Here is a 12,968-nt window from a genome sequence, read left to right as displayed (position 1 = left end):
GCCTAGGCAGTTTCTTTATTCCTTAACCAATGAAATCAACAGATTGATATATGACACTCCCACATCAACAGATGACTGTGCCTAGCTTGGGGACCTTTTTCTCATTTTCCAGACTTACCTGTCATCATTATATACATTCTGTTATGTCTGTCCTGTCTTAGATTGCCTGAAGAGAGGAGGAGGGGGCAGAAATCTTGCCTACCTCTGACTACCAGCCTCTGTGAATAAAAGGTTAAAGGAGAAGGCACCTCGGCTCTGTGCACCTTTGAGCCAATTTTCTGTCAAGAGTTAGTCATATGCAAGCAGATAATGCTTTGTGATACATATACTTCCATATCTACAACATAATAATAAGGGAGTGGAGGATGACCAGAGGAGGGCCTGCCTTTTTAAATTGGTGTAGGATATCTTTAAAAGTTTTCAGCTACAATCGCAATCCAAATTTGTCCTTTTAAGCATATCAAATCTAAGGACTTACCATGTCAAATTTGTCTCAGACAAGCTCTAATATTTTTCTAATCAATACCGTCTTCATAATGAACTAAAGCAGTTACAAACACTAACAGTTCAGTGCCATAATTCTAACATAGAAATTAGCAAGAAATACACAATTTGTCAAATCATAATTCTCTTAAATCTGTTCTAACCAAAAGACAACAAAAGGTTTTAGTGATGGGTGAGCTATGAGTCTTTTTCCTCTCCTATAGTCCAACTGCTTTGCTACTTTTAAGTTTCAAAGATAAGTCTGAACTGTCCCACTCCCTGAGCATCAGCAGAAACTTTTATACTATCTTTGAAGAGGAACTTAAGTTACCCTTTGTGATGTGTCTTTTTTCCTAGAGGGGAAAATTGAGGTCTCAGTTCTCAGGTTCTTTATTTCAACAGCAGATTGAATGTCATACTGGCTAAAACAGGCTTTGTGTCTCAAGATATAGTATGGATAAACTGCCAAACATCCAGCATTCTTGGACCAGCTCCAAAGTAAAGAGGACTCAGTAAGGTTTGGAATTTGTTCTGTAGGCTCACAAGAAAAACAGCCTGATCCTTTATCTGTCTGTGGCATTATGACATAAGTCAGGAACATAGGTTCAGGATTTTCAATCCAACTCTTCTGTGGGCTATCAGTGGCTATGATGTCATCAAGGCTGGCATTTTCTTTGCTGTATGTATCAGACCAGACATTCCAGAAGCCATTTTGCTTTAGCCTCTTTCTGTGAAAATACACAGACATGCCCCTGACCTGATATTGATACAGGGCAGTGTCCTTTCCATAATCCAGTGCAAGGGTCTTTCTACCTTGCTTTAGGGAAGGTCACCTTGGTGCTGTTATGCCAAGATCTGTCCATGGCAGATTGTTGATGAGCATCCATATTCAAGAAATTTAGGTAAAGGGGCATTATTTCAGGTGTTATGTAGCAGCTAAGGGTATAATTCTCACTTCTTTTTTATCTTTTGAAGCTGTGTTTTCAAGGAGTCTTGGGCACACTCCACAATTCCTTTTTCTTAAGAATTATAAGGAATTCCTGTTTTATGTTTGATATTCCATTGGAATCAAATTGCCTAAATGCTTTATTAACATATCCAGACCCGTTGCCTGTTTTTATAATTTTAGGAATTCCCATATATGAAAAATACTATAAGTAATGAGTTATTACATGCTTAGGGGCTTCTCTAGTTTGTGCAGAGGCCACTAAGAAACCTGAATATGTATCAGATGTTACATGTACATATCTTAACATGGTAAACTCTGCGATATGATTTGCTGTACCAGGTGTTCCATGAGTTAAGGTCGTCAGACACGCTAGCTCAGAAATAAGAAATGGGCATTTATTAAAGGGTAAACTCACAAATCAGGGCTGGAGAGATGGCTCAGAGGTTAAGAGCACTGGCTGCTCTTCCAGAGGTCCTGAGTTCAATTCCCAGCAACCACGTGGTGGCTCACAACCATCTGTACTGAGATCTGGTGCCCTCTTCTGGCATGCGGGCATACATCGAGGCAGAATGTTGTATACATAATAAATAAATAAATCTTTAAAAAAAAAACAACTCACAAATCAGAGTTCTCCACTTGACTGGTTGAATCACGTGACCCAAAGGGGCAGCCATCCGGGCAAGGAGCCAGAGGAAGAGAGGGAAGGGGCACATGCACATGCCCATGTAGGCAGGCAAATACAAGCTGTAATACTTCCTACAACAATTTACCATAAATGATTATGAAGCAAAACTCAAGAATGTACTCCCAGGTGAGGTACAGGTAAATGTTGTGGGGCATATATCATATTCCTTAATAATCCAGTGAATAATGTCTCTTGTTAATCCAAATTGTTTCCTTAAACTTTTACTATTTTGATGATGTAAAGCATGTGATTGTTGAGCAAGCTAACTTGAAATAAAGCAATCAGCTTTGTAAACTTATCAGCTAGAGCATTACCTTCAGCCAATGGACCAGGAAGATTTGGATGTGCTTTAATATTACCCAAAAAGCATGGCAATTTCCTTTGGTGAATGGCATCTTGATTTTACTGGAACAGCATTTTAACCTTCTTATTACTAGCCCCAGTGCATAGAACAGTTTCTAATATCTGGAGAGCTTTAAAAATGTAATGACTGTCAGTATATAAAGTAAATGCATTATTTGCAGAAGGCTGGAATACCACAGCAATAGATTGTAGCTCAACTCTTTGAGCTAAGGCCAGTTCTTTTTGCACTACACGTCCCTTATTATCAACAGCATATGCTGCTCTTCCATGGGAAGTACCATCTGAAAAGATTAACATTTCATCCTTTAAGGGATCTTTCATACCCACACAGAAACTGTTTTAATTAAATCACTGCTTGGCCCATTAACCCCAGCTTATTATTGGCTAAGTCTTACATCTTAATTTAACCCATCTCTATTAATCTGTGTATTGCCATGTGGCAGTGGCTTACCGGCAAAGCAAGTCTATCTCCGATAGCGAATTCATGGCATCTTTCTGAGTCTGCCCTTCTTTCTCCCAGCATTCAGTTATGTCTTCCCTGTCTACCTAATTTCTGCCCTATCAACAGGCCCAAAGCGGTTCCTTTATTAACAAATGAAAGCAACACAAAAGCAAGACTTCCTATATCATGAGGCTTCCTACTGAGGTTTGTATTTGGTTCCCTGAGTTTTTCATTTCCACCATCCTTCCAGTTGGGTTTTCGGTAGTACTTCTCTTTATTGATGTGTAGTAATTTTGCATCATGGATTGACTTCCTTGTTTATTTCAGTTCTGTGTTTTTGTTATTTTGGGGGTATGCTCCAACCTCTCTTGAGCTGTTTGTACATAGTTACAATCATTTTTTCATTTATTTGCCTGATTATTTTTCTAGGTCATATTCATCAGGCCCCTTATTCTGAGATTAGTAATTGTTGAAGGAGACATGGTCTTCTGAGTTTTCATGTTGTTTCTGTTTCAGGGCTAGGATTGGACATCTGAAGCTAACTAGCTGAGTAGAAGTGTGGGTGAAGAGTTGGAGGTCTGTAGATGTGAGACTTGTCATCTTTGGAGCTAAGCAAGCTCAGAAATGTAGATTTGGGTCTCAGGATTCAGGAACCTCCTTATCTGAAATATACTTCTATAGTTCTTAATGTATTATATAAAAATTTCCCATTGAATATTTAAATTATTTCATTTGTTACCTAATCCTATTAATGAGGCATAATTGCATCAATTTTACTGGTGCAAGAAATAGATATGCATCCAAGCTCATACAAGCAGAAAAGAGATTAGTACAATTTTTCAAACTTAACCACACAATCAGAGCATTTTCATTGAATCAGTGGTAACAGAAACTAGAGAATTCAGAAATTAATGTTACTACTTTGTGGATCTACTTCCAAGGTTCTGTGAACAGAATGCTGTATGCAAAACCTCATTCTCTTGGAAATATAACAGAAGAACAGTATGAAATATGCACATTTGTTATAAGCACATGGATTTTGAACTAAAAAGGTGAAATTCTCCTCAGTATTAATGAACTGATAAAATGTTATCAACATTAAAATAATTTAAAGTAAGCATTGGGTAGCATGGAACTTCAGAAACTATATAATTATGCTTTACTTTGAAGCCTAGCTTAAAGTATACATCAGGAGCATAGGGAAAATAGGATCAAATTCCATTTTAATGTTAAAGTATAAAATGAAGTTTAGTTTCCAAATCTAAAGCCATTGGTGTTGCCATTACATAGACTTGAGTATTATTCCTGCAAATGGTATCTAGATTTAGAACATATGTTATTGTTTCACTTCTTTAAGCCCCAATTTTCTTACAGGTATAATAATAATGGATAGTAAAAGTGCACTGTGGAATTGTTAAGGAATTTGGACCTGTACACATGGCCCAGTTGGTAACGCACATGCTTCACAATATGAGTACATGGATTTGGATGGTCAGCACCTACATGAAACCCTGGTTTGCAGGTGTGTTTCTGTAGGTAAATACAGGAGGAGGGATAAAATAGAAAGATGTCTTTTAATAATAAAAAACAGTAACAAAACACAGAAGCTACCAACTCCTTAGGAACAACAGAGGTTTTAAACAGGATATGAAACCTCAAAACCATAGTTTTTCCTAGTTTATTTCTTTTTTGTTATTTATGTATCTTCAACAATTCATTGAGCAGGTTTTGCTATAGATTTTTCATGAGCCAACTCAAGTACTGATTTTGCATCTTGTGTGCAATTTTATAACCATGAAGGGTAAATGCTCCATGGAATCCATTCTCAATGTGGTGATGTGTCACCTGAACTCCAACATTCTGGAGCCGCGTCACATACATGAGTCCATCATCTCTTAGGACATCATACTGACAAGTGATGATATAGGTCAGAGGTAAGTGACTCAAAGTGTTGTCGTTGGCCAACAGAGGGCATGCCTTCACATCTAGGAACCCTGGGTACTTTTTAGACAGTTCAGAACTACCAGGAGTAGGACTCTTATAGACGCGACCTTTCTTATACCTCTCAGGGAGTAAGGAACTCCAGTTCACAAATTGCAACAGATGGCTGGATTCCAGAGGTACATGTTGGTTGAGAAGCATGGCTTTCTCCAGGGTTCGATCTGTAGTAAAGTATTCACTCCAAAACCTGGCCATCACTGAGGGTGTTAACAATGGAAAATATGAACCTTCTTGATACGATGGTAAATTTATATCAAGAGCCTGAAGGGCAGGATATATTAAGGCCTGAACCTTGAGTTTTGTCTTGACATCTGGATCCTGTATGAGCTGAAAAGGAATTAAAATTACACTGGAATGAATATTTTAATAGTCTATTTTCATCTAGAAATAATATGTAGAGATAAGATAAATTCAGATAATCAAATACAACAAAAATATCTTACAGAATTTTCCAATTTTCTATATTGTCAGTGTCTATTCCTTAATGCAACTACTGACATCATGCAGAAATATTTTACACAATGCACACGATTCAGTTTCAAAAAATACCAAGAACATGCTATGGCATGTTTCTCCAGAAAGTACTTCTATAATTTTGGCAAGTCATGTATTATTAAACATGTTAACTAGCCAAAATTCAGGGAAGATGATGACAAGCAAGCCTCTTCCTGAACATTGTTTTTCTCTGACACTGAGAGTCAATAATCTCAACATACTAGAGAGGGGGTGGTTTATGCATCTCCCATCAAAAAGAATGAATGAGAGTAGATTCTTCTATTTAACATCACAGTTGTAGCCCTGAGTGGGTACCAACACTCATCTCAGGAAATGGTGTCCTTTAAGTAGTGCATGTTACCAAAGACAAGACAATGAAGTTAGGATTTACTGCATGGACCGTTTTGGTCTTGCAAATATTCCAGGTCTAGAAATGTTCTGCTTCTTTTTAGTCTGTGACAGTCTAGTGCATATGAAATGATATTTTATATAGATATTAAATATATAATAGATATAAACTATGAGTCAGAAATCTTTAAAAATGACAGAAGTTGGAATTTATGAAAAAAGGTTTTATAACACAACAAGGAAAACAAGTACATGCCTAAAGTGATTAGGATAAAGGGACAAATCCACAATTGGGTACTGCTACAGTTCCAAAACTTCTTGCCTCTTGATGTGTTACTCATGTTGTACCTGGCTGCCTTTCAGAGCAATGAGGCATATGCAATGTAGAATTCATACTGTGGAATATGTTCTACACTTGTTTTACAGATATTAGAGCAAACCACAGAATTTGTAGCTTCTTTTCTCTGGAAATAAAGAAGGTACTTTAAATGTAGCAGTGTGTGGCAACAAAATGTCCTCATAGTAGCTAACTATGCTAAAAGTTTATGAGCAACTCAGATCTGAAAATTATCAATCTTCTGTCAAGCAAAAGGTAGCTATAAACTGATGAATTATATTCTTAGTTCTCTATACTAACATTTCTTCTTTGGAAAATTTCATTATTCCATTATCAAGAAATATGAAATTAGCTCTGGAATTCTACAACTGGTAATATTACAGTTACCACATTCACAATTTTGGTGACTAGTGTCATTGACTAACTTTACTAGTATAACCCATAATAGGTACAGGATGATACCTAACTGACCATAATAATCATATTCAACCAAAAGCCTAGAAATTGTATTTTGTCATAATAAATAAAAAAAGAAAACACTGACATAAAGCAAACTTAGACACACTATATAGACAAATGTTTCCTAATATCAGTACAGGTGTTTCTCTAGTATTTCAACAGGGTAATAAAGGTAGCATGTTTTCACTGATTGTTTAAATGTCTGAAGCAAATATATTTATATATAGGGTGTTTTAAGATCTCAGACAAACCTGTTGGGTCACAGCTGCAGCTAAGTTCCCACCAGCACTGTCCCCAGCTACACCAACTCTTCGAGGATCTACGCCATATCTTTCAAGAATGTCCTCCTGTAAGAACCATCGTAAGGCACTGTATACATCTTCAAACTGACGTGGGAAATGATATTTGGGGGCCAAGCCATAGCTGTGCGAAGAATAATTGTTTCAAATGAATGAAATTTAATTTCATATGCCATCTCTCTAAAATAAAATGCCAATTTTCTTTTAATAAACACATTTTTAGTTAGCTATATACCCGTGAATATATTTCACCCCAAAATCTTGGCTGATTTCATCATTATACTAATAAAAACTAAATAAAACAATTGAATTCTCCTCAAGGCAAAAATAAAAGAATGAAAAATATAGAAGATAATACATTTCCTAATACATTTCCTAGCATTTTCATTTTACTGTTTTTATATTTTTTTGGAAATTAGTCAGTGACAAAGAAATCTTATAAATTTAATGTTTGAACTTTAACTAATATAAAGTGGTATGTGACCACTATGTTTATTAATTACTTAGTTATTCAATTCATTCCTATCAAATTTATTTCTTATCAATTATTTTATAGTATGTGATTTGCCTATTTCCACGTGTAGCTTGAGGACAAATTGCTTTCCGTGATGATTTTGCCATGGCATATGGTAAATTAACCCCTTAAGTGCAGTTTGCCATGACATCCTCAGGAAGACCACATTGTGTAGAAAATATATGTTTCTCAGTTTATATACAGATAAACTAAACTGAATTAATAGTATGTAACATGTACAAAGTCTCCAGGCAAAGTTTCAAACCTTATTTGCCTGTGATTCTCTAAGTACTCAGTCTGCTGAAGGAAGCTATGCAGGTCACTAGTATGTGTTATGCACTGGTATTAATATGTTCTAATGATTTCTCTTTTCAGTCCTGGTTGATTTTAAGTGTTGTGTTTTGTTTTGCTTTTTGTTTGTTTTCTCTGAGTCTATTCTTGCCAACTCGAGTTCACTTCCTCTTTGCTCACTCTCCTAATTTCAGTTAAAATATTCCAGAAATAACCCCCCCAAACCTAAAATGATCAAGAGTGTTAGTTTCTTGCTACACAAAACACATGACTAAACATTGAAGAAGCAAACCATAGTCTTACTCAGTTGACACGACAATAGCATCAAGTCTATCAGCTGTCTGTCTTGCTAGAAGGTCATACATAGACAGAGCTGAAATTGAGAAAACAGAGTGAGAGATTGTAAAGTGAACTTCTAGAAAAGCATGTCATCAAAAGCACAGCAGTGCACATTGCTCCTCGCAGACAGTTTACAACTGCTTCTGTTTGCAGCACTTCATCATCAATGTAGAAAATGAATCCTCAGCCATTTTCACATAGACACAGTCAAGGGCTTGCTCTATTAGCTCCGCACTGCCTAGTTTAAAATACTGCTCTTCTATTGAATATCTATATCTTTTTGCATTTAGCAAATTTTACGTGTTGAAAGTATACATGACTATGTCCCTACTATAAGCTACTGAGCTGTGGACTTTCTGAGGCTGATATGCACCAGTCCAGGTAATATGAATGCTCGTTGTCCCTTCACCTGGAGCAGATAATCAGATGGTTTTGATAAACGCCCCATTGCCCAATCTTTGCCAGGTATGGATCTAGTAACTGCTGACTATGGGCGGGGGGGGGGGCGACTTGCTTGATATCAGGGGAAGAATGTTGTTACTGTGTAAATGAATCAAATATGGTTGAAACTAATGTCAGCTGACTACCCCCAAACTCTGAGAAGACCTGCTCTGCAAATTTCCAACCCATCGAACAACTTAGTTCATCCCATAGCCCTTGTTTCTCTGGCTCCTACTCCTTATCACTCCTCCAGTTGTATTACACTTTATTCTGATGCTTGCTTCCTTCTTTATTCAGTCCCTCCAGTGGAGCATCACCACCAATTTCTTAACACCAATCAGGTCATGGTACACTACCAGGCTCTGGACCCTTCTGATACAGACGACAGGCTTCTCAGGGCTTACAATGACGCCTCTCCCTTATAAAATAGAACTGGGAGATGTAGGGAGGGCCTCCTGTTCAGAACATGAACGTGGCCTGGCAGCTCTCTCCAAACTCAGCAACATAAAGGACTCCCTCCCCAGTGAGGCTACCTGCTCTCTTCATGGGCTTATCTGGAAAATGTCTCTAGGCCCAGATGCCTGATTTATCTCTAGAATGACCCTTGACAGGGGTTCCTGCAAACACTCTTCCCTTTGTTATCACATGGTAATTATATGATAGACTCTAGCCATTTTTATAGAGCAGTGCTGCCACTAACCCAGCTTTATGATAGGAGTTAGGTGATTCCCCAGTTACCAACCCAAAACCTATGTATTCCATATACTCTGCAATAAAGTTGAGCTAGCTCTATGGTGCCCTGTTCTCTATTTCTGCTCCTTCTACCCTCTTAGACCAGTGATGATCCCCGAGGAAGAAGGAAAATCACAATTACCTCCCATGTTCTCAAGGCCAAATGAACTTATTCCCTTCCTCATGTCTCAACTCAAATTCCAGAACACCTCATAACCCTCAATCTTAAAATCAAGTTATAAAGATGCTATACTCTACTCATGCTAATTATTGAACGTGTACATTATAAAATATGTAAGGTTTATTGGCTATATTAGTTATATGTGATTTATTTACATTCAATAAAGTAAAATTATAATAAATACAATTACATGTAGTAAAATATATTATAGAATCTACATATAACAAATGAAACATATAAAATCAAATAAAAATAGTAGTTCAACTCTGTGATTTTTCTAACTAACATCTTTGTTCTCACTTCCTTTAGATTAACACTTTATAAAAGACCACAGTCAGCATCTCAATTTGATGATATTTCACCCATTGTTCGGTTCATCCCCACTTTGGTTCTCACTACAGCATTCCATCAATATTACAATAATAAAACCATATATTCAAGAAGCCCTTTCTCTTCTTACCTGAGATTGTCTACAGTTCTTAGTAGTAATGAATACCCATTTCAGAAAGGAATGCATTTCAAACAATAGAAACATTATTATATCTTATTGTATTACTATAACTAACATATATGAGTTTTTAATGTGGAGTATATCACATTTTGTGGAACAAAAAACAATGCTCAAGGAAAGGGACATACCTGCACTCCCCAAACACCAGCCACCACCGTGAATATAAAACAGGCCCCTCCTGAGGGTCTCTGACTTCCTTTTGGGCATGTATATGCGAACAGGAACACTGTTGAAAGCTGTGTCTATTACAGTGACATTTTCATCAGAAGTGGCCGGGACTTCTTGAAATCTACTAAACAAGTGTATTGTGCTCATGAAATGACTGATTCCCAGAAGTTCCGCAAGAGAAGCCTAAATGAAGAGGAAAAAAAATGATTAAAATCGCGCGCGCATGTGTGTGTGTGTGTGTGCGTGTGTGTGTGTGCAGACTGCTGAGTCCCTTTAGAGTCTGCCCACTTGTAGGTGATGTTCCCTGAGCATGAGGTATAGGGTAGTGTTGTAGACTTATTAGGTGATGTCGAGCACCTTCAGAGTTAATTTTTGTATTTTACAAACTGCACTTCTTTTTATTTTTTTAAAATTTATGTACATTAATGTTTTGTTCATTATCACTGATGTTTGTATGACGGTGCCAGGGACCCTGGAACTGGGTTATAGAAAGAAAATTGTGAGCTGTCATGTGGATGGTGGGAATTGAACCTGGATCCTCTGAAAGAGTAGCCAGTGCTGAAAAGCGCTGAGCCATCTCTCCAGCCCCCGTTTTCAAATTAATTTCAATTTTGTCCATTTGTTTCTTTGAATTTTTGCTTCCAATTTTTTTTATATTCTAGGAATTAACCTCCTATCAAATATATTGCTGGCAAAGAGTCTCTCCCTCTAAGGGCTTCCTCTTCATGCCGCTGAGAGTTTTCCTGGCTGCTCAGGAGCTTTTTAGTTTTTTGAAGTTCCATTTTTCAATTGTTGAGATTAATATCTAGGTAACAGGTATCTCACTCAGAAAGTCCTTTCCCACACGATGATGTCATGTAGGACTGCCTGTACTTTCTTCTAGCAGTTTCAGCATTTCAGGTTTCACATGGAGTTATCTGATCCATTTGGAGTTGATATTTCTGTGCAGTATGATAGTTAATGGTTTTCTCTATATGTTCACACGCAGATATCCCAGCATTATTTTTTGAAGATGATGTCTTTTCTCCAGTATGTGTTTTGGGATCTTTGTCAAATATGAAATAGCTTTTCTAATTTCACATGTTATATAGAATATTTTACTTTTGATAAACACATTGCAATTTTTCTTTAGAAGTTTTTTCAAACACTGTAATTTGATTATGTTTTCCCCTCATTCAACTCAAAATCTCCCCAACTCTCTACCCATCCAAATTTATGCTCTCCCTCAAAAGAAAAGAAAACACACTAAAATCAAAACCAAAACAAACAAGCAAAAAATTAAGAATACAATAAAATGTCAAAACAAAAAATAACCATACTTTTAGCAAAGGCTCAGGAATAAAAATCATGTTAAATTGTCCCCTATATATTATATTTTACTAAAACATGCTTATTAATGGTCCCAGATACATACATGAAAGACTTAAATTTTATTTTAAATAATGAAACATATCCACATTATCTGTATATGATTGGACACTAGGACTATTTTTGAGAGTTTTGAATCATTATATACTGGCTTTGTATTAAAATCTTTACTTTTTCTGTTCCAGGTTTTAGAGTTAATTCTTAAATGCCTACATTTCATTTAGGCCCAGTTAAGAATATTTAATAACTATTTTTTCAAAAGCAGCAATTAAAGGAAGGAGGGAAAGAAATATGAAGAGAGGAGAAGAAAACTTAGGGAGAGAAGAGAGAGGAAAGGAAGGGACAGAGATTGCCTTGATTCTCAGAAGAGACTTTTAACTTTGGAGTTTTAAACAGCAGTGAATCTGTCATAGACTACAGGGACTCTGAAGTTGGACTGAATGCATTTTTGCATTACAATATGACTACAAGCCTACTTGGCAGGGAGTGGAAAGTGAGAGTTTGAATAGACATGCCCCATATAGGCTTATAGGGAGTGGCACTATTAGGAGGAGTGGCCTTGTTGAAGGAAGTCTACAACTGTATTTGAGTTTTGAGGTATCAGAAGCTCAAGCCAGTCCAACTTTTTCTCTCTTCTTGCTGACTGAAGATCTGAATAAAGAACTACTCTCAGCTACTTTTCCATTAACATGACTTCATGCCACCATGCTTCAAACCGTGACAATAGACTAAACCTCTGAAACTGTAAGCCAGCACCAATTAAATGCTTCCTTTAATAAGAGTTGCTGTGGTTATGGTGCCTCTTCACAGCAGTAGAACACTGACTAAGAAGAATTCATACATGAAGAGTGTATATACATGTGTATATATATATGGAATTACTCCACAATACTGACACCCCACAGAAGCTATAGACTATCAAACAAAATGCCCAGACATGGTATACCTCCCTTTGCGGTATTGGTCAGGAAGTTCCAAGAGACTACATGTAGTTTTGTATGTTAAATATTGCATATATCTATATATGTAGACATTATAGCATTAAGATTCCTTAAATATGAAAATTAAATAAAAACGATTTAACTGCATTCCTAGGACATGGTTGAAAACTGTCCATGAACAGCCAAGTTAACAATACAACAAATGTACACATAACATTCAAGTAAAATGACATTTACTATAAATAAGCAGTGCGAGTATTCAAAAAGGAAATAAACAAGGAACTGTAGTCACAAATACATTAGACTATATGGTACACTAACAAAATGACATTTACTCTAATTGGACAGTGCGAGTATATAAGACTATATGGTACACTACTTTAGAAATGAATTCTTAAAATATCATAGACTATCAAAATGGAGGATCAGAGGAACTCAAGGACTAAACAGAGAGATGTTGTAAGATTATTGCTAACCAGAAGAAAGAAAAGAATAAATATACTGTTACCACTCAAAGAGTTCTACCCTACTTCTGTAATTAAACAGAGTTCTATTCAATTCTTCCTTCCCTGAAGTTGATACTTGTAAGCAGCTTCGAAGTTGATACTTGTAAGCAGCTTC

General features: G+C 36.6%; 1 protein-coding gene across 1 annotated transcript in view; it reads right to left on the bottom strand.

Moving 5' to 3' along the window:
• Positions 1-3,674: 3,674 nt before the first annotated feature.
• Aadac (arylacetamide deacetylase) overlaps positions 3,675-12,968 on the bottom strand; it is a 9,709-nt gene continuing 415 nt past the window's right edge. The window contains exons 2-5 of the mRNA XM_005344035.2: positions 9,999-10,221; positions 7,970-8,039; positions 6,814-6,985; positions 3,675-5,250 (exon numbers count right to left, since the gene is read on the bottom strand). Of these exons, the coding sequence (XP_005344092.1) occupies positions 4,654-5,250; positions 6,814-6,985; positions 7,970-8,039; positions 9,999-10,221 (1,062 nt within the window). The 3' untranslated portion in view covers positions 3,675-4,653. The remainder of the gene's footprint in view (positions 5,251-6,813; positions 6,986-7,969; positions 8,040-9,998; positions 10,222-12,968) is intronic.

This window comes from Microtus ochrogaster, chromosome 1, assembly GCF_000317375.1.
Source record: "Microtus ochrogaster isolate Prairie Vole_2 chromosome 1, MicOch1.0, whole genome shotgun sequence".
NCBI lineage: Eukaryota > Metazoa > Chordata > Mammalia > Rodentia > Cricetidae > Microtus > Microtus ochrogaster.
This window is presented reverse-complemented; position numbering and strand designations above follow the sequence as displayed.